The 27,284-nt window shown below is 35.0% G+C and overlaps 2 protein-coding genes and 1 long non-coding RNA gene across 4 annotated transcripts; 2 read left to right on the forward strand and 1 right to left on the reverse strand.

Annotated features, from left to right (window-relative positions):
- The first annotated feature begins 14,309 nt into the window (after positions 1–14,309).
- Positions 14,310–16,106, forward strand: LOC108480732 (ankyrin repeat-containing protein BDA1-like). Its single transcript, XM_017783819.2, has 2 exons — positions 14,310–15,121; positions 15,283–16,106. Exons 1-2 carry the CDS (start codon positions 14,510–14,512, stop codon positions 15,967–15,969), a joined length of 1,299 nt encoding a protein of 432 aa, XP_017639308.1. The 5' UTR covers positions 14,310–14,509; the 3' UTR covers positions 15,970–16,106.
- A 2,562-nt stretch (positions 16,107–18,668) lies between these two features.
- LOC108480864 (uncharacterized) lies at positions 18,669–22,576 on the reverse strand. Of its 2 annotated transcripts, XR_008280198.1 has the most exons (5): positions 22,279–22,576; positions 20,296–21,579; positions 19,905–20,184; positions 19,589–19,828; positions 18,669–19,093 (listed from the first exon to the last, which is right to left on the reverse strand). It is a non-coding gene; the product is annotated as an uncharacterized LOC108480864 (long non-coding RNA). The 2 variants fall into 2 exon arrangements; XR_008280197.1 differs by having other exon boundaries at positions 18,669–19,828.
- A 1,233-nt stretch (positions 22,577–23,809) lies between these two features.
- On the forward strand, positions 23,810–27,164 carry LOC108482487 (GTP-binding protein YPTM2-like). The gene is made up of 8 exons (XM_017785621.1): positions 23,810–23,823; positions 25,105–25,177; positions 25,506–25,553; positions 25,650–25,697; positions 26,486–26,557; positions 26,648–26,803; positions 26,875–26,978; positions 27,068–27,164. The coding sequence occupies exons 1-8, from the start codon at positions 23,810–23,812 to the stop codon at positions 27,162–27,164; spliced, it is 612 nt and encodes a 203-aa protein (XP_017641110.1).
- The last annotated feature ends 120 nt before the right edge of the window (positions 27,165–27,284 follow it).

Below are 27,284 nucleotides of genomic sequence, written 5' to 3' on the forward strand. Positions count from 1 at the left end.
AGAAACAGGAGTTTGACCATAAAAAACACAGTACCCAGTTGTGGACCGACGATCGTCAATATTAAGCCCCCAATTGGCATCAGCATAACCCACCAGAGACAACCGATCAGAGGGTCGAAACACTAGCCCATAGCTAATTGTACCACATAAGTATCGCGAAATGCACTTTAATGCGACCAGATGTTCAGAAGTTGGAGAATGCATAAACTGACAAACCCTATTCACAGCATAAGCAATATCCGGGTGAGTTAAAACTATATATTGTAAAGCTCCAGCTAGACTTCTATACTCGGTGGGATCACTCAGACGATCACCATCATCTTTAGAAAGAACAGCCGAGCTAATCATAGGTGTGTTTACACTATTTGCATTCGCCAAGCCACTACGCTCAAGAAGATCACGGATGTATTTCCGTTGACACAAATGAAGACTACCAGCAGACGTACGTATAACCTCAATGCCAAAAAAGTAGTGGAGATCTCCCATATCTTTAAGGGTAAACTCGTAATGCAACTGTCGAACAAAAACATCAATGCTATCTGGTAGATTACCAGTAACAATAATATCATCCACATAAACCAAAACATACAAAGTGGAAGTAGTCATAACACGCACAAATAACAAGGCGTCAGATTTAGACAAAGTAAACCCTGTAGAAAAAAGAAAACCTTTCAGTTTGTCGAACTAGGCACAGGGAGCTTGACGTAAGCCATACAATGCTTTGGTCAGACGACAGACCAAACGCTCGCCATTAGGACCAGTTTGAACATACCCCGGAGGTTACTGCATAAACACCTCATCTGTAAGATCACCGTTTAAGAAAGCATTGTTCACATCAACTGATAAACATGTCAAATTGCATATTTTTTGTGCTTAATTTGGTTTATTGATGAACTGAACCCTGCTAATTAAGTGTTTTTATGATTTAATTCTTGTCAGGGATGCAATTGGCCAAAAGTAAGCTGAAAGGGGGCCAAATTAGAATAAAATTATTGGAATGGGCCAAAGCGAAAAGATGGAGCAAGCCAAGGACTAGTCATAAATTTAACTTTGTAAAAAGCCAAAAATAGGAAATTCTATTTTAAGTTTATTTTAATTTTATTTATTTTTAATTATTATTATTTTAGATTTTATATTAATTTTCTTAAGTTATTTTTAGTAAACCCTATCTATATAAATAGGGGATTTTAGTTCTTAGGAAATCATCCATTAATCAATTGTCTTTACATTCCTATTTCATTTTGGAATTCCATTATCCACTTTGTTTTTCTTTTTCTTAATTCAATTGAGCATTAGATTATTTTTTCTTCTTTTTACAAAATTTGTCTAATTCTCTTTGCAAATATTTTTCCTATCCATTTCCACTACCTTTTTCATATAATTTCTATCATTTCCATAACCTTCAAGCATGATTAAATTCATGCCACACTAAACCCCTTTCAACTTTAAGCCAGTGTTAACCCCGTCAAAAACCTGTGAGTTACAAAACCTGAGCTGTTTAATTCCCAACTTTCGATATTTATTATTTCTCCGGATTAAGAGTATGACTTCGTCAACTCACAAAGTCTAGACAACACTAAGTCAAAAAAGACGTCGTTTGAGTTAGTATGGCTAGACGTACAGTTGGAATTCTGAAAGGATCGATTGTCTAATTGGTCTTCCGTGAACACATTGGCGTGCCAAGTGGGGACTGTTGTTTGGTTCCGTCAAGGGAAGTAGTAACCGGATTTAAATGCCCCAAACGTTTGAGGGCATTGGTTCGAGCTAGGCTCTTCTAGAACGCAAAGCTACCGGAGTTCTAAATCACGAACGTTTCGTAGGTTGTTCGATCCGTAAGGGTTAGTTATAGAACGTTCCATAACTAATTCACACAAGGAAGAGTTGGTGTCCGAGGCGTCCTTGGTAGCTATAACTAGCTTATCGGAAAAGAGGAGTTCACCTAATTTCGAGGATCGGGTTAAAGACAGGAAAACCCGTGCTTAAGGGTGAGCTAAGTTTAATTGATTTTTCTTCATATTACTTCGTTGTTTTTTATTTCAACTTTTACTTTTTACGTTTTCTTGTGTTTATTTCAGGTTTCATATTTTATTCCCCCCAAAATGTCGCGGGCACGACAACTGCCCAGACACTAATCTGGTCAAGAAACAAACAATTTTCAGTAATTCTAGTCTCTGTGGGATCGACCCTACTCCCTATACTGCTTTAATTTGCAAACTAGGTGTAGGTTTATATTGGTGGAATTGACAGCCATCAGTTTTGGCGCCGTTGCCGGGGACTGGCAACACTTACAATTGTTTAAATTGTCTTCATGACCAGATCTTCATCCAGAGATCTCAAATACAACCCAGAGATCGAGAAATCAGCGCAAGCACGACGAAAAGAGACAGAAGCTCTTAAACGTGCAAGTAAAGCAGGAGTTGAGCTAGGACAAGGGATCCTAGAATTCGACGTTGAAAAGTTGAGCGAAGCCATTCGTACAGAGGCAATTCGACGTGGAAAATGAGTCGAAGAGGTTAAACCTGAGATCGAACCACTCTTTGAAAAAAAAGGGAACCTCGGTGAATCAGAAAGGATGGCAAACCTAACCATTCGTCAACTAGCCGCTGCTCCCAACGAGCAAACACCGTTATGTATCAACTATCCAACCGGAGGAACCCCTTTCGAATTGAATTCGGGCTTGATTCACCTTTTGGCCACTTTTCGAGGCTTGAAGAACGAAAATCCACACACTCACTTGAGAGAATTCCACATGGTCTGCTCAAGCATGAAACCCTAGGGAGTACCCGAAGATGAGATCAAACTTCGGGCATTTCCTTTTTCTTTAGTTGATACAGCAAAAGAATGGTTATTTTACTTACCCCCCGGTTCTATCACAACGTGGGATGACTTATCTCGTGTATTTCTTGATAGAATTTTCCCAGCGTCACGAGCAGCTGAGCTTAGGAGGGATATAGTGGGAATTTGCCAAATAGAAAGTGAATCGCTCTACGACTATTGGGAGCGGTACAAAAAACTGTGTGCAAGTTATCCTCAACATGGGTTGATCGAACAATCACTTCTTCAATATTTCTACGAGGGTTTGCTCCCTATGGAAATGAAGATGATCGACGCCGCTAGCGGAGGAGCGCTTGTCAATATGACCTCTCAAAGGGCAAGAGAGCTAATATTCACCATGGCATCAAATTCTCAACAATATCGGCCAACTTCGAAACCGACAAGACGGGTTAATGGGGTAAACGTTTCAACTTTAGAAGATAAATTGGATAAGCTTACGAATGTTGTTCAATCTTTGCTTACAGAAAAGAAGAGTTTGACCCCACTAATTGGAATTTGTACTACATCTGAACACCCGACGGATTTGTACCCAATCTTTAACGACAATTCAATGGTACATGTTGACGCTATCGGAGGTTTCCCAAGACCTCCGCAAAGACACTATGATCCTTTCTCTAACACCTACAATCCCGGGTGGAAGGATCATCTCAACCTGAATTACAGAGCTAATCTTCAATATAATCTACTATACCAACCGAGACCTCTGCAACCACCACCACAACACAAGCCGAGCACATCTCTAGAAGCTATCGTGGAAAGACTTGCTGTCGATACTGTAAAATATCAACATAGGACAGACGCATCAATACAAGAGTTAACTAATCAAGTTAGTAAACTCTCGATGGCAGTTAATCGCTTGGAGTCTCAAGGTAAACTACCTTCTCAAACAGAGCCGAACCTTCGGTAGAATGTCAGTGCAATAACTCTTCGTAGCGGAAAGGTTCTAGAAACAATTCTAGCCAAAAATCATGGGCAAGAAAAGGAACGGGAAAAACAGATCTCGGATCCAATAACAAGGCCAGAATCAGAAGTTCAGAAACCAGTTGTGATGCCACCTTCTTTTCCAAGGAGGCTTGCAAGGGATAAGAAAGAGAAGGAGGAAAAAGAAATCCTCGAGACATTCAGGAAGGTGGAGGTAAATATCCCTTTACCCGACGCTATCAAACAGATCCCTCGTTATGCAAAATTCCTCAAGGAATTGTGTACTAGCAAAAGGAGGTTAATAGGTAATGAAAGAGTAAATATAGGAGAAAATGTCTCTGCAGTGCTGCAAAAGAAAGTTCCACCCAAATACAAGGACCAAGGTATGTTTGCTATTCCTTGTGAGATAGGCAATATAGGCATTAAGAAAGCCATGTGCGATTTAGGGGCTTCCATTAATGTTATGCTTTATTCTATTTATAAACTGATTAACGCGGGTCCTTTAAAAGAGACAGGAGTAATAATCCAGTTGGCGGACAGGACAGTCGTCTATCCTTAAGGGCTGCTTGAAGACGTCCTTGTTAAAGTTAACGAATTAGTTTTCCCTGTAGATTTTTACATTATCGACATGGAGGATGACAATTTGGCTAATTCGTCTGACATAATTCTTGGGAGACCATTCTTGAGTACTGCACGAACGAAAATTGATGTTTGGAATGGAACACTTACCATGGAATTTGACGGTGACGTGGTTAGGTTTAGTGTTTATGAGGATATGGGACATTCAAATGATAAGTTACAAATTGTGCCTTGCAGGAATATGAATCTCAATTTTAAGCAAGAGAAATTATCGATGATCCAAAAACCAATACATGAAGATGTGATGAAAGCCTCGAAATTGGAAATCAAACCGTTTCTAAAACATACAAGGATTCCAATAGAGGAAAATGTAAAGATGAACGAAGAAGATCAAATGATAGGAGAATCTGAGAAATGCTTCAAGGATAGTGGAAAACGGTCGAAACTTTTCTGCAACAACATCCAAGTGCACGAGATGAAAAAATTAATTCTCAATAAACCCAAAGGATAACATTTAAAGTCATCGAGCTAACGACGTTAAACAAAAGCGCTTTTTGGGAGGCAACCCAAATTTATTTTCATTTATTTAATTTTGAGTTTAAGTAAGATTTAGGTTGTAAATAAATAAATTTTTATTTAATCTAGTGAATTTGCTATTTTCAGGAACGTAATGGAGATTTTGCAGAAGTCAGATAATGATGGTAGCATGGGCACGCCGTGCTAAATGCTGACAATTATTTCCCAACACCGACAACATCAGTTGAAACACATGGGGAGCATTCTTAACCTTTCTCTTTGCTTGTTGTTTGAGTTACTAAACTTTATTGCATATAACACATGCTTGAGGACAAGCATTGATTAAGTAGGGGTGTAACACCCCGTACCCGAGACCGCTGCCGGAGTCGGACACGAGGGGTTAACGGGCTTAAACCACTCATTTTCACAGTCCATTTAAAAAAAAAATTTCCAGGCAGTTGGCTAACTGCATCACTGTCACCTTAAAAATCATATCTTGAGTTCCAAAACTCGAAAATCAGTTTCGTAATTTTTTTCTGAAACTAGACTCATATGTCCATCTACAGATTTTTTTCTAGAATTTTTGGTCAGGCCAATTAGTACAGTTTATTAGTTAAAGTCCCCCATGTTACAGGGATCGACTACACTGACCTTTGCGCATTACGACTTGGATATCTCCCTGTACAGGGCTTCAATACTGATGCCATTTGTTTCTACAGAAACTAGACTCGAAAAGGAATCTGTACATATATGGCATGGCTTCTAATTATCTCTGGTAAATTTATAATGAATTTCCAAATTCGGAACAGGGACTCCAGAAACCGTTCTGGCCCTGTCTCACGAAAACTTAAATATCTCTTAACATACTATTCATATGATCGTTTTGTTATTTTCCTATGAAAATAGACTCGTCAAGGTTCATTTACATAATTTATTCACTATTTAATTCCATTCCTACTATTTTTAGTGATTTTTCACATCCACATCACTGCAGCTGTCAGCATCTGTCTTTAAGGTAGGCTTTACCTATTTCATAGTTTCCATGATTCAACTAGCCCTTTAACATAAATAGCACAAAATATGATCATGATTAACCATCCCAATGGCTAATCGTTTCCAAACATTTCCATACCTCTTAATGAACAACATACAATGATTATAATACCATGCCCAAAGTATACTTAAGCCATTTTCGCATGGCTATCCAAATTTACACAAAACCGAAAGGTACATGACCTACAACAAAAGGGTAGTCCTATACATGCCATTCAAAGTTCAACCAAAAAATATACCAAAAGGAGCTTTGATAGTGTGGGCGACTTCGACTTCAAAAATCCCGAGTCCGATAGCTGAAGAACCAAAATCTATAAAACAGAGAATCAAAGAAACGGAGTAAGCATTTAATGCTTAGTAAGTTTGAGTCATGAATTTAGACACAACCAAAGTATAGTATTTATGAAGCTAAACAGATAATTTCATATGCACAAATTCTCAATATCATACTTACTTCACATTACCAACCCTTATATTCATACATAAAGATCAACTTAGCCAAAGGCCGGTAGCTCATTTATCAACGAGCGAATACTTATTTGTAAGGGCTCAACTAATTCAAAGCACATACTGAAACATACCTCATTGTTGGGATTTCACAAGCGTATTAACTGAAATTTTTACAGCAAGTTCATTCATTCCCGAATCACGTACCTTCGAGTTTAACCGGATATAGCTACTCGTTCAAATGCCTTCGGGACATATCCGGTTATAGTAACTTCGCACAAATGCCTTCGGGACTTAACCCGGATTTAGTAACTCGCACAAATGCCTTGAGCTTAGCCCGAATAGTAACTCATACGAATGCCTTCGGATCTTAGTCCGGATATAGTCACTTAGCACAAAGCCTTGGGACTTAGCCGGACATCATTCGAATAACCAAGCACAATTATCAATAAATCATGACACATTCAGTATTTCATTTTCATTAGCAAAACTCAAACACAAGACACTTATCACACTTGCAATTTCGCTCAATAGCCACACACAAAGAACATGATTTTGATTTTGCTTAAAACATGATCTAATCAAATCATAATCCAAATTCCATTACTCGAAAACTTACCTCGGATGTTGTCGAGCGATTTCGATGGCTATTCGACCACTTTTTCCTTCCCTTTATCGGATTTAGTTCCCCTTTGCTCTTGAGCTTAAATTGACAATTAAATTGATTTAATCATTTGAGTATCAAAAAGAGGAACTCAAGGTACTTAGCCCATATATATTCATTAGACATTAAAGTCACATATGTACGAAATCATGAATCTAACTCAACACAATAGTCCACACTCTCTTTTAGCCGATTATCTAAGCCAAGAATAGGCATCAATATGCTTGCCTCTAACCGAATGCATGCACACCGATCCACCTCATGTGGCCGAATATGCATGTCCATGTTGAGGCCAATTATATACTTAATACCACATATAAATGGCATACATTTTACTAACTAACGCATTACATATTGTAACTCAATACGCATCAATCATTTACTTCATAACCGAAACATCATCATATGTAAATATATACCTTGAGATAGTATATATGTCATACCAATACATCATGTGCAAACATATATATATATATATATGCAAGAGCCGAATCACAAGTTGATTATAACCAAATATAAACATATATCCAAAACACAAATCTTACCTATCATGCAATAAGCATAAATCATGCTTATGGATATACCATGGCCGATACTTCCAACAACACCAAATAAAAATATACTTCATGGATCTAAGGTAGACCCAAGAGAGGAACTCATAATCATCAAGATTTAGCATGAAACACAACCATCACCCTTATTAATCTCCATAGCCGAAAACCTTACTTATTCCAAAATCACAATTTCAACATGGGTTACCAACAATAACTTGATATCTCACTCAAAATCAACTAGGATTTCAAGAACTAGTATCAACTTCCTTACCTTAATATCGACCTAAGATGACCGATTGCTTCACTCATTTCTTCCCCCTCTCAAATCGGCCAAGAAGAACCAAAGAACACAACTTGTTTTCTTTCTTCCTTAGAATTTTCAGCCAAAAGAAGTGAAAAATGATGGACACTTTTTTTTCTTCTTTCCCTCAACTCACGACAATGGGGGAACACTCACACCATTCTTTTTTTTTTCCCATTTCTTTATTACCCATACTCCTTATTTTATTTTTCCTAACATACACCATTGTCACAACATGTTTTATGACATGTTTTGCCCATCACCCTTTGTCATGGCCGGCCACTAGCAATTAAAAAGGGGGAAATTGACATGCAAGTCCACCCCTTTGATTACATGCACTAATAGATCCTTATAGATTTACCTATCACATTTCAAAAGTGTCACACATAAGTCCTATCGACTAATTTCACATGCAATTTACTAAATCGAAGCTTAAAACCTTCACACATTCATAATCACATATTTTAGACAATAGATATCATATTCAAATAATTTGGTGACTCGGTTTAGCGGTCCCGAAACCGCTTTCCGACTAGGGTCACTTTAGGGCTGTCACAAGGGGGGTTGGATTGATATGTTAATTTTTGCTGCATGTCTTTCTCTTTTGTATGTGTTCAATCTTACAATGAATTCTTTCGACAATTTATTCAACATTTGAGCCTTAAAACCTCATACTTAGTCGATTTAAGCAATTGGGAAAATTTTGAATTAAATGTTTAAGTATATAGATTGGTCGACATTTAGGTTTTAAAATTGGTATATGTAGCTAGAATTTTTTTTGCATGAATTGATTGATTGAATAAAATATGTTTGCTTGTGCATAAATAAATAAATAAAGGTTCAGGCTATGAATGAAGTTTCGAAAATGTGACCGAATTAAGTAACCGGGGCAGGGTGCTAGGGTTGTCATCTTGTCTCGCGTAAAAAGGTTCGAGTGACAAGTCGATAACTTACAAACATTCCGCTAGCTGAACACCCCATAAAATAAAAAAAGAGAAAAAATAATACAAAATAAATAAAGACTGTTTGAACTGAGTAACCGGGATAGGGTGCTTGGGTTGTCATCCTAATTCGCGTAAAAAGGTTTGATCTTGTCTATTAATTTTCTGATGCATAGTTAATTAATAATGTCATGCAAATTATGGGATTCAATCTCAATTTAGCGAAATTGTTTAGTTGACATATTTCAATTTTATGACACTTGTTGATTAAAATGTATATTTTGAACATTTATTTCTTTTTGCCTATGTTGTTTGCATTCATTGAGGATATGAAAAAGGGGCTCGATTTTTAATAAATTGTGGAATTAATTCTAATGTTTGAAAGAACAACATGCTTGAGGGCAAGCATGAGCTAAGTAGGGGGATCTGATAAACATGTCAAATTGCATATTTTTTGTGCTTAATTTGGTTTATTTGATGAATTGAACCCTGCTAATTAAATATTTTTATGATTTAATTCTTGTCAGGGATGCAATTGACCAAAAGCAAGCTAAAAAGGGGCCAAATTAGAATAAAATTATTGGAATGGGCCAAAGCGAAAAGATGGAGCAAGCCAAGGACTAGTCATAAATTTAACTTTGTAAAAAGCCAAAAATAGGAAATTCTATTTTAAATTTATTTTAATTTTATTTATTTTAATTATTATTATTTTAGATTTTATATTAATTTTCTTAAGCTATTTTTAGTAAACCCTATCTATATAAATAGGGATTTTAGTTCTTAGGAAATCATCCATTAATCAATTGTCTTTACATTCCTATTTCATTTTGGAATTCCATTATCCACTTTGTTTTTCTTTTCTTAATTCAATTGAGCATTAGATTATTTTTTCTTCTTTTTACAAAATTTGTCTAATTCTTTTTGCAAATATTTTTCCTATCCATTTCCACTACCTTTTTCATATAATTTCTATCATTTCCATAACCTTCAAGCATGATTAAATTCATGCCACACTAAACCCCTTTCAGCTTTAAGCCGGTGTTAACCCCGTCAAAAACCCGTGAGTTACAAAACCCGAGCTGTTTAATTCCCAACTTTCGATATTTATTATTTCTCCGGATTAAGAGTATGACTTCGTCAACTCACAAAGTCTAGACAACACTAAGTCAAAAAAGACTTCGTTTGAGTTAGTATGGCTAGACGTACAGTTGGAATTCCGAAAGGATCGATTGTCTAATTGGTCTTCCGTGAGCACATTGGCGTGCCAAGGGGGGACTGCTGTTTGGTTCCGTCAAGAGAAGTAGTAATCGGATTTAAATGCCCCAAACGTTTGAGGTCATTGGTTCGAGCTAGGCTCTTCTAGAACGCAAAGCTGCCGGAGTTCTAAATCACGAACGTTTCGTAGGTTGTTCGATCGGTAATGGTTAGTTATAGGACGTTCCATAACTAATTTACACAAGGAAGAGTTGGTGTTCAAGGCGTCCTTGGTAGTTATAACTAGCTTATCGGAAAAGAGGAGTTCACCTAATTTTGAGGATCGGGTCAAAGACGGGAAAACCCGTGCTTAAGGGTGAGCTAAGTTTAATTGTTTTTTCTTCATATTACTTCGTTGTTTTTTATTTCAACTTTTACTTTTTACGTTTTCTTGTGTTTATTTCAGGTTTCATATTTTATTCCCCCCAAAATGTCGCGGGCACGACAACTGCCCAGACACTAATCTGGTCAAGAAACAAACAATTTTCAGTAATTCTAGTCTCTGTAGGATCGACCCTACTCCCTATACTGCTTTAATTTGCAAACTAGGTGTAGGTTTATATTGGTGGAATCGACAGCCATCATCAACTTGACGGAGTGTCTACCCTTTAGACACAGCCACAGATAATATGAGTCTAATAGTAGCAGGTTTGACCACAGGACTAAACGTTTCTTTAAAATCACAGCCAGGGGCCTGTGAACAACCTTTAGCAACCAAACGAGCCTTTCGACGATCAATAGTCCCATCAGAATGTCTTTTAACCTTAAACAACCACTTACACCCAGTGACTTTCAGCCCAAGGGGTAACGATACTAGGGTCCAAGTAGAATTAGCTGAAAGAGCATCAAACTCAGCTTGCATAACTAACTTCCATTCTGGATGAGCCAGAGCATCCTCCACAGTGCGAGGTTCAAAATCATCCGCTTCCACATGGAGAACCTTAGGTTTAAAAATGCCTGCCTTAGACCGAGTTACCATACGATGAGTGTTGACAAGAGGAGGGGCAGAAATCTCAGGTGTTTCAGCAACACCAACGGGTTGAGAAGTACTACAAGTAGCATGAGAGTCAACAGGAATGGATGGAATAGGAGTGAAGGAGTGTCGAATTGGAGGCGGACAAGGTGGATGAGCCGTACATGACTGAGCAGCAGACGATCGGACAATAGGAACATGAGTAGAAACAGAATCACTGAGAGTTGAACCATTAGTGTCAGAGCTTATAGCAGGGGATGCGGAAAAAAGAAACCGACTTTCATCAAATACCACATAACGAGAAACAACCACCTTACCATCCAGTGTGAGACAATAATACCCCTTATGTTGAGAGCTATTGTAACGCCCCGTATCCGAGACCGTTGCCGGAGTCGAACACGAGGTGTTAACGGACTTAATTCATTACTTAAACAGCTCATACAATTTATTTTAAAATTTCCAGACAAGTTGGCTAACTACATTACAGTCACTTTAAAAATCATATCTCGAGTTCCGAAACTCGAAATCCAATTCCGTAAATTTTTCCTGAAACTAGACTCATATATCTATCTACTAATTTTTTTCTAAAATTTTTGGTCAGGCCAATTAGTACAGTTTATTAGTTAAATTCTCCCCTGTTTTAGGGTTCAACTACTCTAACCTCTGTGTATTACGAATCAGATATCTCCCTGTACAGAGCTTCAATGACTATGCCGTTTGTCTCTAATAAAACTAGACTCAATAAGGAATCTGTACATATAAAGCATGACTTCTAATTATCTTTGTAAAATTTATGGTGAATTTCCAAAGTCAGAACAGGGGATCCAGAAATCGCTCTGGCCCTGTTTCACAAAAATTTAAACATCTCATAAAATATAGCTCATATACCTATTTCGCTTCTTCCATATGAAAATAGACTCATCAAGCTTCGATTCCATAACTTATTCATTATTTAATTGATATCTATCTTCTATGCTGATATAAGTAAGAATATATTCACGTGAAGAGAATGGAAGCAGAAAATGAATCTTTGAATCTGAAATTGATATCTATCTTCTATGCTGATACAAGTAAGAATATATACACGTGAAAGGTGAGATAACTGAAGCTAACAACTCCAACTGCATTACAGCTGGACTAACAACCTAACTGACTAATATATCGATTCTCTAACACTTAGAACTGGTGGAACCTCACTTACCCTTTTCAAGAATGGGTGGCGGGTATTGGATGCCATTGGTGTTGCAGATACTCTCAGGGGCCAATTTCTTGAAATTCAAGGGTATATATGTCAATTTCACATGCTTCTTGCTAATTCTAACGGATATTTATACAAAAACCAAACATTCTAAAGTGCATTTCAAAGCTTTAATCTCGGTACTTTAATAATAAAAATTATAATAAAATTATTAACAATTTTAATATTTTTCATCAAAATTTGATTATTATAAGATATGCTTACGCAAAATATTAAATTATAAAAACAAATTTAACCCCTAATATTTATTAAACTTGGGGGAAACTTGGGGGACTTGGGACCTACGTTTTTAGACCTAATTAGTTATGGCTTATCATATTCGAACTTGTTAATTGCATCACCGCAAGGGATGGTGGTGAACTTAGAAGATGGAAGGAGTTACGCTCCTTCAAATTCAAAGACGAAGATCAAACGTAATGAACATTCTTCGGAGACAATTGTTTTCTTTGTTTCGACAAACTAATATTAGAACCTTTTTACTTGGCAGCCAAGAAGTTCGTGCGAGTGGAGCGGAGAATACTATCGAGACGCTTGCCAACGAGTTACCACCTGAGACAGTTCGGTTCTCTTCCAAATTAGCAAAGATTCAATCGAGTGAAAATGATGAAGCTCTTTTGCAACTTACCGATGGGACTACGTTGCTTGCAAGTTGCAAAGGTTAGTAGACCTCAAGTTTCAACGTTGTTGTGCTGAAAGAAATCAGGTTATTGAATATGTTTCTTCAACAGATTGTTATTGGTTGTGATGGAATTAGATCTGCGATAGCCAAGTGGATGGGTTTCTCCGAGCCGACGTATGTAGTTTGGGGTTTTGGCCTGTCAATGGCCGGCACCAACTCGTATTTTGCACACATTATTGCCTGATGATTGTGTCAGGCTTTAAAAAATTAATTTTTTTGATTTTGGCCTGTCAATGGCCAGGACCAGGGTATTTTTTTTCAAACCATATCATATTGGTATACAAAAATACGAGTTTTCAAAAAAAAAATTTGGTGCCGGCCTGTCAATGGCCGACAACAGTATTAAAAAAAATTTGAAAATTTTTTGGTGCTAGCCTGTCAATGGTCAGCACCAAAATACGAATTTTCAAAAAAATTTATCTTGGCTTTATTAATGGCGGGCACCAAAATCGAGGTTTAAAAAATTTGGTCTTTGCCACAATGGCCTAAGCACCAGATAAAAAAAATTGAAAATTTTGGTCTTTGTCTGTCAATGGCCGACACCAGTATTAAAAAAGAAAATTTGAAATTTTTTTTTTGCTGGTTTGTCAATGGCCGACACCAAAATACGAGTTTTAAAAAAAAAATTGGTGCTAGCCTGTCAATGGCAGGCACCAGTATTAAAAAAAAATTGAAATTTTTTTGGTATTGACCTATCAATGGCCAGCACCAAAATACGAGTTTTCAAAAAAAATTTTGGTGCTGAAATTTTTTTTAATACTGGTGCCGGCTATTGACAAGCCAGCATTTAAAAAAAAAATTTTAAAAACTCGTGCTTTTATATACCAGTATGTTACGGTTTGAAAAAAAAATACTCTGGTGCCGGTAATTAACAGGCCAAAATTAAAAAAATTAATTTTTTAAAGCCTAACACAATTATCAAGCAATCATGTGTGCAAAATACGAGTTGGTATCGATCATTGACAGGCCAAAACCTCAATCTACTGTTTATTTCAGGTAATTTTAATGATTATTTTTGAATTTGAGTTATTTTTATAAATATTAAATTTTTTTAGATGAGTTTGATAAAATAGCCGAAATAGTCTAATTGGACTGTTCTTAGTCAGTTCATTATTGTCCTTTTACTTCCTTTCTAAGTTACCTTTCTTGCAATCTCTCACTCACAGCATCACAACAAAACGACCCCATAAGGCCATACCCTGTTCCCACTTCCCATTAACGGCCCAGAGGCTCCCTTCTTGCATTCACACCTTCTTCACATGTGTGGTCCTTACTCGTCCACGTTTCATTCAATACTTCCTCGCAATAAAAATCTCAAAATTTGGAAATTATAAAAACTAAATCCAACTTTAGAAAGTAAGGAAAAATAACATAATTTAACCTTTTGTATAATTTTGGGAGTTCTCTTCAGCCTTTTTATCTCTTTGGGTTTTTGTTTTCTATATATCTATAGGATACTAAGTTATCATGTGCTGAGGCGAACTTGTGGTTAGGCTAGCAGTCGAGTAAGTTTGTAGTTATTAGTCTCTCAAAAATGAGTACCGAATTGATGAGGGCTGCTCATTATGGAGATATTGGCGCCTTATATGAACTGATAGCTTTTGATCTTCACGCTCTGGACTATTCTGATTCACTACCTGTCGTTCATACTCCTTTGCATGAAGCCGTAGCAGTGGGGAATACCAATTTTGCCTTAGAGATCATGAAGCTTTACCCATCTCTTTCCAAGAGGCTAGACCCAAGTGGGTGGTGCCCCTTCCACGTTGCGTTGCTAAAAAACCAGATCGCGACTGTGTTGCGGCTACTAGAGACGGAGCCAGACCTTGTCCGTCTCAAAGGAAGGGAGGGCGTCACTTCACTGCACCTTGTAGTTGATGAATCACGACTTGACGGGACTAAGCATAACCTCTTGCGTGAATTTCTAGCGGTTAGCCCTCTTTCCATCACCGACACCACCAATCGGGGCCATACGGCTTTGCACATCGCTGCCTACAACGGAAATATCGAAGCTTTAAAGGTTTTATTGTCGTTTCTTCAAAGGTCAACGTATAGAAACGCACTATACTGGGAACACAAAGTCCTCAATTGGAAGGACGAAAATGGTGACACTGTATTGCATGTGGCAGTGAAGAAGAATGATCTTGAGGTGATTTGATCAACTCTTTTTCCTCAAATCTAAATTTTCATTTCAGCTATATATGCATAACAAGATTATATCTACTTTAATTTGAATAATTTTAGTGGAATGATAATTATTTTCTTCAATAGTAATAGTACAGATAATTATTGCTAAATTCTACCGTGCAGGCTGTGAAACTGTTACTAAATTGTAACATCAAAGTGAATGCAAGAAACCTAGATTCTTACACAGCTGTGAACTATGCTACAGAAAATAATAATTCAGAGATGTTAAATGTTTTAAACAAAGCAGGGGCTAAAGATGGTAATTTAATTGAGGAGATGAAGCAATTAACTTTGGAAGCAAAGCCTACGCTTCTTGATAATGTGATACGGTTCGTAAAAGGCCAGAAAACAGATATCTCGAGCGAAACACGTGATGCTTTGCTAGTGGTGGCTGCACTGGTTGCAACAGCCAGTTTCCAAGCGGTTCTCAGCCCGCCGGGTGGGCTTCGACAGGCTGACAGTAGTGACAACGATTCACTTCCGTTCAGCAAGGTGGGGAAGGTGGTGATGAAAGAATGGTTATTCATAATTTTCTTGATTCTTAATGGTACTTCATTTTGGGTGACAATCATAAGCATTTATCTTTTACTCCCATCTGGGTTTTATGGAAAGCTATTGGCTCTACCCTTAATTCTCTTCTCTATTACCTACTTGTTCTGCTCAACAATCATATCACCAAGCCTCGTTTGTGCCATTGTTAATTTCAGCTTTTTCATATTTTGTGTGGCATTATTAAGTTTAGGTGTTGTGCTTGTATCCAATCGTTCGTTGTTGTCCTACATCAAGAAATTATGTCCCTGTTGCAGATAGGATGATTACTTGCGGATTTAGAGTTTGTTACTATGTATATGACATAACCTTGTAATTCTATTGCTAATTGTTGAATAATGTACTGTAATTGAAGCTTGTGTTCAATCAACGTGATGGGAATGGATGAATTTAAGAAATTGTTGGCATATTTTGAAGGGTTAATTTTGACTTATATTCTAATAAATGCTAAAAAAATAAAAAAAAATTACGGAAATTAGCCGATTTTACAAAAATACTTACAATTGAAAACGTTTTAAAGGTCTTTCAACTGGAAGTACTTTCTACCATTAAAAGTGATCGTACCAGTACTGTTTTTATTTTCTGGTAGCACCAAGAAATAAAAAAAAATATTAATTCTTCCGCTTTTAATGTTGATGCGATAGAAATCGATTTATTCCTGTAAATTTTATAAAAATTTGCTAAATCATATAATTTTTTTTATTTTTTATTAGCATTTATTAGAATATAAGTAGTTAATTTTAGTACTTTATTTTAGATTTATGGTAAATTGTTGGCATATTTTGCTGCAGCGTACCAATGGAAATGTTACTTTTAGCACCACTGTGATAAAATAAATACTTGTCTTATTTGGAATGCACCCATTTGGGAGGGGCCAATTGACTAAAACAGACGACCAAAGTGGGGTTGCCATGTGACTGACAGCGATTTCTTTTGGAATCATTGTTGTCATCTCTTCACCTGCTTTTATGACTTCTTTCGTTTCAATCATTAACCATAATTGTCAGCACCCAATTTTTTTTATTTTTCTATTTGAGCAATCATTTTTATGTATGGAGTTTGTTGCATGGAACCTCCTCACCACTTATTTTGTGTTGTGTTACTCTGTCTATGACATAATGTTCAAACTCTATTACTAATTGTTGGATAATGTGTTGTAATTAAAGCTTGAAAGGATAAATTTAGAAAATTTAGTAGTCATTAATTATGATGTATGAATGTAATAAATTAATAACATGTTAATTACTTCATTCGAATGAATGAATGTATAGAATTTAAAAGTCACTTGGAACATCTGTATAAATGATTGTAAGTGATGAAGCTAATGTAAGCAAGAAATAATACTTTAATTTCGTATTCCAATCTTGAGCGTATCTTCTTTTTATCATCTCTAGATTTTCTCCAGTGAAGTGGTAATAGGAATTAGAAATCCTTAGAAAGAAAATATATATAGTTGAGAGAGAAAATTTGAAGTGACAAGTCATGATCTTCACGAGTAATGTTTCAATCAACAATACATTCTATAGCAATGTTCATGTTCCTGTTTTTGAAGGCAAAAATTATAAGTTTTGGGGTATTGAAAATAGAGACGCTATTAACTTCCTTGAATGTCTTGAAATTAGTAAATTAGGGCTACGAAGAACTAAAAGATCCAAACCCTACTTTTTTGCAGTGTTTACAAAATGCCACTATGTGTATAGAAAACATTGTATGAAACTTTTGCCAACCTCTTTTATTTGCGGCGTTTCTTTTATAAATGTCACAAATAGTTTTTATTTAAATCATTGTGGTGCTAAGTTTTTGTTTTAAAATTCGGCTAGCGAACTCTAAACGATAATTTGACGTTCAGTACGATGGATCAGTACACATCGACGAATAGAAGAATATACTTTAGATCGAAGTCGATCTGACGGTCTGTTGCAAATCGGAAATGAAAACTATTTAGATTTTGGTTCGTAGAATCATAACGACATTTAAAGTTATTTCATGAAAAAAACTAAATCGTAGAAGATAAGAGGAATGAGAACTTTCGAAGTTCGATGGTGTAAGCGGTGCGAACAAAGAAAATCAACTATTTTATTAACCTAATGACTTGAATAAAAACTTTCGAATAGTTCAATGATTAATTTTTACAATTTAGATCAAAGTTATTTTAAGCCATTCAAATGTTATAAATCATTCAAGGTTTCTTCAATCAATTTTGAGACCAAAGTTTAAGCTATTATTCATTGGGTGAGTGTTCGATCGAGTCGAGTCGAATCGAATGAAAAAATTTTGAGTTAATCGAGTTGACGAGTCCCATTTTATCATTCTAACTCGATTTGAAAGTTTTTCGAATTGAGTTGAGTGAAATGAAATTCAAGTTGAATCGAGTGAAATTGTTCGAGTGAAATTAAAAAATTAAACATGTCAAATTAAAATCTTGTTACATTATAACTAATTCCATGTTAAAGCACATAAATTTGAAACAATGTATATTTGAAAACTTTTTCAAACCAAATAATAAAAATAAAAATATCTTAGTATGATAAATTTGAATCACTAAGTAACTTATTTAGGTTCCAAAATTATTATTTTAGAAAATTTTTAATTTTTAACTTTCTTTATATATTCTTTTAGAATTTTTATAATTTTAAAAAATATAAACTTTAAAAATTTTATGCATATTTTGAATTTTAAAATTATTTTATATTTCTTAAAATTATTTTGTAATTTTTATTAAGAGACCAATTTGCTCATTTTCAAACTTAACAAGAACCAAAATGATATTTACACCAATCTATTATTAGAACTATTCGAATTATTTAAATTGTAAAATTTAACTTGATTCAAACTCAAAACTCAAATTATTTATTCGAATTGACTTAACAACTCAAAAATTTTTTTTTTTCAATTTTTATTCCACCATTTCAAATTCAAGTTTGAGCAGTTGAATTTTTTATGAATAGGATATGGTCAAATTTGGATCAAACAAGGGGGATAGAATTTTCTATATCAAAGTATCATTTTTTAATCAAAAACATGGCTCAACATGAACCACCTAGATCCTTTTCATCTCCTCCACTTACTTCTATACTTAAAATCTGGTGTGTGTGTGTGTGTGTTTTTTTTATTCTCCAATCTCAAAAAACAATCACAAAACTTCCCAAACTCATTACACTCTATATCACCATGGCAATGATCACTTCCCATATGCCACGACCTTCTTTCTACAATTCTCATGGTATCAGATTTTCACAGAAACCATCATGGTTCCAACCTCAACCCAGAACCAAACTCAACCCCTCCGTCAACATAAAAGCTTCAGCCGGTGTTCGGAAAGAAGATATCGTCATCGTCGGAGCTGGGATTGCTGGTCTCGCCACTGCAGTGTCTCTTCGCAGGTCTGTAAATTTTTGCCATTTAATTTGTTTTCATGTTAAGAGATTAATATCATATATATACACATAATCAGGCTAGGGATTGGGTCAGTGGTGCTTGAGCAAGCAGCATCGCTTAGAACTGGTGGAACCTCACTTACCCTTTTCAAGAATGGGTGGCGGGTATTGGATGCCATTGGTGTTGCAGATACTCTCAGGGGCCAATTTCTTGAAATTCAAGGGTATATATGTCAATTTCACATGCTTCTTGCTAATTCTAACGGATATTTATACAAAAACCAAACATTCTAAAGTGCGTTTCAAAGCTTTAATCTCGGTACTTTAATAATAAAAATTATAATAAAATTATTAACAATTTTAATATTTTTCATCGAAATTTGATTATTATAAGATATGCTTATGCAAAATATTAAATTATAAAAACAAATTTAACTCCTAATATTTATCAAACTTCGGGGACTTGGAACCTACGTTTTTAGACCTAATTAGTTATGGCTTACCATATTCTGAACTTGTTAATTGCATCAGCTGTGCAGGATGGTGGTGAACTCAGAAGATGGAAGGGAGTTACGCTCCTTCAAATTCAAAGACGAAGATCAAACGTAATGAACATTCTTTGGAGACAATTGTTTTCTTTGTTTCGACAAACTAATATTAGAACCTTTTTTACTTCGGCAGCCAAGAAGTTCGTGCAGTGGAGCGGAGAATACTACTGGAGACGCTTGCCAACGAGTTACCACCTGAGACAGTTCGGTTCTCTTCCAAATTAGCAAAGATTCAATCGAGTGAAAACGGTGAAACTCTTTTGCAACTTACCGATGGGACTACGTTGCTTGCAAAGGTTAGTAGACCTTAAGTTTCAACGTTGTTGTGTTGAAAGAAATCAGGTTACTGAATATGTTTCTTCAACAGATTGTTATTGGTTGTGATGGAATTAGATCTGCGATAGCCAAGTGGATGGGTTTCTCCGAGCCAAGGTATGTAGGATATAGTGCTTTCCGTGGACTTGGAGTTTATCCCGATGGCCAGCCATTTGCAGCAAATGTTAATTATATCTACGGAAGAGGTTTGCGTGCTGGATATGTTCCGGTGTCTCCTACAAAAGTTTACTGGTTTATCTGCTATAACAGTCCCTCCTCTCCAGGTTTTTTTTTTCAATTTATTATTTTACTTTAAGATTCAATCATAAAATGAAGTAACGAATTACCTTATAACGATCCTTCTGACATGTCTTGTTGCAGGTCCCAAGATTACTGATCCAGCTTTGCTGAGGAAGCAAGCAAAGGAACTCGTAAACAACTGGCCTGAAGAGTTAATTAGATTGATTGATCTCAGCCCAGATGAGACGATCAGTAAAACCCCGCTTGTTGATCGTTGGTTATGGCCGGGTTTAAGCCCTCCCGCTTCAACTGGCAAAGTAGTGCTGGTCGGGGATGCTTGGCATCCGATGACTCCCAATCTAGGGCAAGGTGCTTGTTGTGCTTTAGAGGATTCTGTGATACTGACCAGGAAATTAGCTGATGCAATTAAATCCGGACCAACAGCCGTAGAAGGTGCTCTCAGGGCATATGGAGAGGAAAGATGGCCTCGGGTCTTTCCGTTAACCGTACGGGCAAATCTTGTTGGATCACTGTTGCAGTGGGATAATCAACTTGTCTGTTCTATTCGTAACAATATTGTCATACCTAAACTAGTTAGACTTGGACCAGTGCTTGAACACACAAATTTTGAGTGTGAGCCTCTGAAAGCATAAAAATGTAAAGATTTAAAGACCATAAGTAGCAAGAAAGTAAACAAACTATATATCATTGCCATTTGAAGTTGTTCTATCCATCATTTATTAATGAAACATGAAATTAAAGAGCTTTCTTTGATAAAATGAGAAACGTTACTTGTCCCTAGTCAAGCATTTGTCCAGATATAACCAAACAACCAAGTCGGATTCAGTGAAGAAAAGCGCATTGCAGATTATAGAAATGGAAAATATGCAGCATATTATATGATTCCTGGAGTTCCGTTACCTGCCACAAGAAGATTCTCCACCCGAAATAGTTGAATCTCTACTCATCGTCGTACCTGCAAATCAATACTCTAGCACCAATTCAAGATTCAAGTATCCAATAGCATGAAAACTTGCTGGGAAATTGTTGAAGTTAATATTAAACCAATGACCATAAATAGCAAGAATGAACAAATTGATGTTTCTCATCAATTGAAAATACATTAACTTTCATCTTGTATACATTTAACATTGAAAAGTGCATGAAATCATCTGCATTGTACAAAAACAGAAAATGTTTTTTCAGTAGCAAATGAATTATCCATTTGAAAAGAACCCAAGCTACATTCCATTCTTTGACAACCTCACAGGTTATGTATATGCCGCTTGGTTTGTTGAATTGAAGCTCTTAACAGCTTCAATTTTTGAATCAAGTTGCCCCATGCACAAAAAGTACTCTTGATTTTGATATCAATCTTCAAACCCTTGATTCTGCAAAGAATTTGATCATCTTAGGCTTTAAAGCAACACTAAATCAAACACAAGACTCTATAGTCTAAATTTGATTTTTAACCACTATGTTACTCGGACTCAGGTGTGAGTGTCGAATATGGTCTGCAACCGGGACCAGTATAGTTAAGACTTTTCTAAGATTTTCTATGTTACTCAGACTCGAGTGTGAGTGTCAGATATGATCTGTAACAGAGACTGGCTTATATAGACTTTTCTAAGATTTTCTTCACATTTGAAGGATCTTTAAAGCTCATATCCCCAGAACCATATGTTGGACATGAGTGTCGGACACGAGCAAAACAGTCTAAGCTTAATCTACCTAATATCTGCGACTGAAAATCAGTAAATCTTATCAGAATTCATGCATCTAAATTTAAAAAAAGGACCTAAAATAACTTAATAACCAATAAGAGGATTTAAAAGTAGAAAGCCAACCAGTTACTTATGCCTTGGCAGATCAATAGAACATACAGATATGGCTAATAATCAAATCACACCAATTCAATACTCTTAACATCTCAACCAAATAAACGAAAGTTGTTTATTTCACTAACTTAGAACCAATTTTTCAAAAACCTAGACCGTAGACAATCATAAATAACACATTGAACTAACTTCTCACAATCAATCGAAGAAAAAGCAGATAATATATGAAAAAGAAGGGATGGTGTTTGAAACCTATGCTGGAGAATAACCAAAGGATGAAACCGCAAAAAACGAGAACGAAAGGAATGATGTGAACGGCGTTCTCAGCAGATCTAAGGTGGGACCTTTCTTTCTCGGCGGCGCGTGAAAGGGGGTTATATTTCGGAAGTAGTTGTTTGTCCAAGAGAACCGTCTCTGAACCATGTTGATTCGAACTCAGTGATTGGGAATCAGGTGACTCCAAGAAGACCTCGCTCGAGACTCGGTTACTGCATGAGGATCGAAGCATCTTTCGGATTCTTTTCTTTTTCAGACAAACAGAGAGTTGGGAGTTTCGAAAAAGATATAAACAAAAATAATTTATATCTTAATTTCGGAGAAAAATATGGGTTAAATTCAGTGTAAATCCTTAAACTATGACTCAGATTATAAATTGATCCAAATTTTCAAAACATTCTAATTGAACCCTTGAAATTCTAGTACAGTATCAATTAGATCCTTTCTTCAGTCTAGCCATTAGCTTGGGTGTTAAATACAGGCTCAAATATGAACTTGAGCATATTTAAAATGATTAAACCAAATTATAAACACATGTATCTATTATATAAACAATTTGGATCTAACATATTAGATCTAAGATACGTGTAAGTGTATTTATAATTTGCTCCAAATATTTTAAATATGTTCCACGTCAGATCCAAACTGACATTTAATACCAAAATTGATGGTTAGATTGACAAAAGGACATAATTTGTACAATATTGATATTTTGAAGATTTAGTTAGAGCATTTTAAGTTTATAAACCAATTTAAAATCTATACAATAGTTTGAGGATGTTTGATAAAATTAACACATTAATATAACATAAGTATAGTACACGTGGTAATCTTTTGTTGGTCTAGTTGCTACATCACACTCTCTCTAATTTCCTTTAAAAATATTAAATAAACAATTAAAAAATTATAAATCTATTCAACCATCCATTTTTTTTTTTTTTTTGAGTTGTTGAATTCTTTTGTTTTGACCAATAAACCGATCAATTTTTCATCTAATCAATCCAACCTACAGGTGCAGTATGGTTCCAATAACAGTGCTTTAGACAATATTTTAAAAATTGGATTGGATGATGAGCTAATTATACTGCTAATTCTAAGTTTAACAGTGAATATAACAATAATGAAATAAACAATTAAAATTTTATACAAATTAAAGAATAGTTAAAATTTTAAAAAATTATAAATTGAATCATCGATTTTTCCTAGTTTTTTTTATTTTTATCGGTTTCGAGCAATTCACTCTAAAACTTTATTCATTATTTTACCTGAATCAATATACTAATAGATTCTCAATCCGATTGATCCAATTTCAATAACATTCTCAAATTAATAATTCATTAATTAAAAATTGAAATTTAAAAAAAAACTGACTTTATTTCTTTATTTATAAACAACAAATATTCCCCCATTGATCTTTCTATTTTTTTTTTTGTTTCAATTTTCTCTTTCTCCGGCAACGATCGGAAATTCTAACTCGTCACTCAGTATATTCTAACTCGTCGCCATCATGACTCCCGAATAGTAAGCTCCTATTATTTTTTTTTCCAAATCTTAGAAAGAAATCGTTAATTATCTTGGATTTACGTTAAATCAGTCATTTTTAACTATTTTTTTCTGTAGAATTAACTTTTTTTTTTAATTTTTGCCTAAGGAAATTTGATTGTCGATTGGCTATGTGAATCAGATCCGATTGCATTTTTGTTTCCGATCTGTTTATGTAAAATTTTATTTTTAGCACTAAATTTAGCTTAGAAATAATAATGTTTGTGAACTCTCAAGTTAGGTAGTAATTTTAACATATTTCCAAGAAATTTAGGCTTAAAGGATGGAAATCGTTGCTGCCAAAAAAATTTTATAATTCAATGTTAATACAGTCTGGTACAAGAAATGAAAACTTGTATCAATTAAGTCTTAATTTGATTGATATGAGTATTGTTGTCAATGTAAAAGTACGTAGGTTCGAGTATGCTAAAATGCATTATCCTCTTATTTATGGGTTGGGAAGGGGCTATGGGTAGTTTTAGACATTATGTCAGAAAAAACAAATATGATCAGAATCTATAATGAGATAGTTAAAAAACGTTATTTGTTAGGGTAATTTTATAGAACTTAATTCGCTAGTTCTATAAAATAAAGAACGATCCAATTTAATTTAGTAAAAACGAAATGTGATTATAAGAAGTGAAATACTTTTTAGAACTTATATATAGTTTCTATGTTTAATTCTAAATAAATAAATTGTGAACTTCGTGAATTTGTTGTTCTATAAATAAACTCCAATAAAAAATTTCTCTAGTTCTTCTCAAGTTCGAAATTGAGTAAATTGGTCATTTTCAATTAAAAAATTAAAGCAATTTAATTCTATCAATTTTAAAAGTGAGCAATTAATAACCATTAATCTTGGCGTTAATGTCTTCTATTAATTTACATAGTTTTGATTGACATAATAACAAATTTAGCCTTCAGTGTTTACATATTTTGTCATTTGGTCTTAATTCTAAAAAGTCTAACGAATTCAGCCTCAACATTTACACAAATGTTGCAACGTTGAGGGATAAATTTGTTAAATCAGAACCAAATTGATAGAATATGTAAATTTTGAGAGTTAAATTTGTTATTACATCAATCACAATTAAGTACAATCGATGTTGATAGGAATTAAATTGCTTTAATTTTTTTGAAAGGACCCTCAATATCGAAATTGAGAGAGATTGGAGAGGTTTTTTTTAGCGATATATTAAATTTTTGATTTTTTTTCCTTCTTTTAATATCTTGAATATTGTTTGTTTGTTTAAATGGCAGTGATTATCTATTTAAGCTTTTGCTTATCGGAGATTCTGGTGTTGGGAAATCATGTTTACTTTTGAGGTTTTCTGTAAGTGGTTTTTTTTTTTTTTTTTAAATCTTAGCTTAGTGATTTAGTACAGCTTTGATTCTTTTGATTCATTTTTGGGGAAAGGCGTATAGCTTAGGAGGTTCAGGTACTTAAAATAGAAAATTATATATTTAGGTGATTTTAAAATTTTAAATTAGTAAAAATAAAATTACATTTTAGTCTCTTTAAAAATGATAAAATTTGATTTAATCTTTTAAAATTATAAATATATAAACTATTAAAATGATGAAATTGTACCTTTACTATTATAAAAATTACAATTTAACTTCGATCTCTTAAAATATTTTATGACTTTACCCCTGAGCAGGATGATTCATATCTGGAAAGTTACATCAGTACCATCGGTGTCGACTTCGTAAGTATCATCTCAAGTATATGTGTAAGCATTCGTTTGTTTATTTTTAAGCATTTAAATGGTGAATTAATTTGGAAATCTTATTCCAATATGCAGAAAATCCGTACCGTGGAACAAGATGGAAAAACCATCAAACTCCAAATTGTATGTCTTTAAATTCGCTACCTATGCTTTCATATTTCAATTGGGGTTTGAATCTCTAAATTTACCTATTTGGATAGTGGGTTCATTCTTATAGTTCTAGTTAGACCTGTTAATTGAGTGGAATAGGCTGAAATTTGGATCGAAATATTTCATATTTTAAAATTGGGTTAAATCATTTTTTGAGGTTTGAACTTGGCAATAGTTTTTATAATTGTGTCGATTTTTTTTGTCCAAAATAGTGCTTGAACTAAATAATTATTCGCATATTGGACTCTGAACTAGGCAATTGTTCTATTGTTAGGGCTTGAACTTTCTTTTGTCAACTTTTTCTTTAAGTAAATATTGGGACTAACTTAGACAAAAGTTTAGGCCCCAATGTTAGTATAATTGCAAAGTTCAAGACTAACTTAGACAAAAATAAAAAAAAAATTTAAGCCCTGACGTAGGAATACTTGCTAAGTTCAAGCTACAAATAGTGCATTAACCATTTAAAATCTTCAGGTATTTGGGTTTATGCTTTGGTCATTTAGGTTTGTTATGTGGATTTTTTGAGTAAAGTTATCTTGATTTTAGGTCATTTTTTCGATTACTTCTTCAACTCATTTTGAGTTTGGATCATTCTAATTAATTTTAAATTATATTTGAATTCTGCTTGTTGATTTTTATGATGAAATCAAGTTGTATGATGTTTAGGTTTAGTTCAATTTCGAGTTCAAAATATCTTTTCTAGTTGTTTTAATCATTGTTGATTATTGATTTCCTTTTCTTGCTTGTTTCTAAATATACAGTGGGACACTGCTGGCCAAGAACGTTTTCGGACAATCACTAGCAGCTATTATCGTGGGGCTCATGGCATCATTGTAAGTTGCATATTTCGGATTTTATTTACACTTTCACTCCCTTATTTTCTTTACGCACGATTATATTCATGTCGGTTGCATACTCGACAGATCGTTTACGATGTGACAGACCAAGAGAGTTTCAACAATGTGAAGCAATGGTTAAACGAAATCGACCGCTACGCCACCGAGAATGTGAACAAGGTTTTAGTCGGGAACAAATGTGACCTATCGGCCAAAAAAGTTGTCTCCTACGAGGCAGCTAAGGTAAACTTCTCGAACACATGTCGAAAATTGATATCAGCTTTAGGTATCAGAACTCGCTTTCCTTCCTACAGGCTTTCGCAGATGAACTCGGGATACCTTTCATGGAAACAAGTGCTAAGAATGCCACTAACGTCGAAGACGCTTTCATGGCCATGACTGCTTCGATCAAGAATAGGTACATGCACACACGGGCGAGCGCACAGAGTCACATTCACTCTCATTTTTCAAGTTTAACGGTACTGATCTCTTTACGGTTTTTTACAGGATGGCAAGCCAACCGTCCATGAACAACGCTCGACCTTCGACCGTGCAGATTCGGGGACAGCCCATCAATACGAATTCCGGTTGTTGCTCTTCTTAAAGAAAACTAGTTATAGAGAGAGGGCTTATGATGTTTCCTTAGTGTTTCTTTTTGTTGCATGTAGTAAAAACTAGGCCTATTTAATGCTTTTTGATCTGAAGGTGGTTGACTTTGCTCAAT

Source organism: Gossypium arboreum, chromosome 1, assembly GCF_025698485.1.
Source record: "Gossypium arboreum isolate Shixiya-1 chromosome 1, ASM2569848v2, whole genome shotgun sequence".
In the NCBI taxonomy this organism is placed as follows: domain Eukaryota; kingdom Viridiplantae; phylum Streptophyta; class Magnoliopsida; order Malvales; family Malvaceae; genus Gossypium; species Gossypium arboreum.

Coding starts and splice junctions, on each gene's coding strand:
- LOC108480732 (XM_017783819.2), top strand. CDS start 14,510: ATGAGTACCGAATTGATGAGGGCTGCTCATTATGGAGATATTGGCGCC. Junction 15,122..15,282: donor TGAAGAAGAATGATCTTGAG/GTGATTTGATCA, acceptor TCTACCGTGCAG/GCTGTGAAACTGTTACTAAA.
- LOC108482487 (XM_017785621.1), top strand. Junction 25,178..25,505: donor GTTTACTTTTGAGGTTTTCT/GTAAGTGGTTTT, acceptor ACCCCTGAGCAG/GATGATTCATATCTGGAAAG. Junction 25,698..26,485: donor AAACCATCAAACTCCAAATT/GTATGTCTTTAA, acceptor CTAAATATACAG/TGGGACACTGCTGGCCAAGA.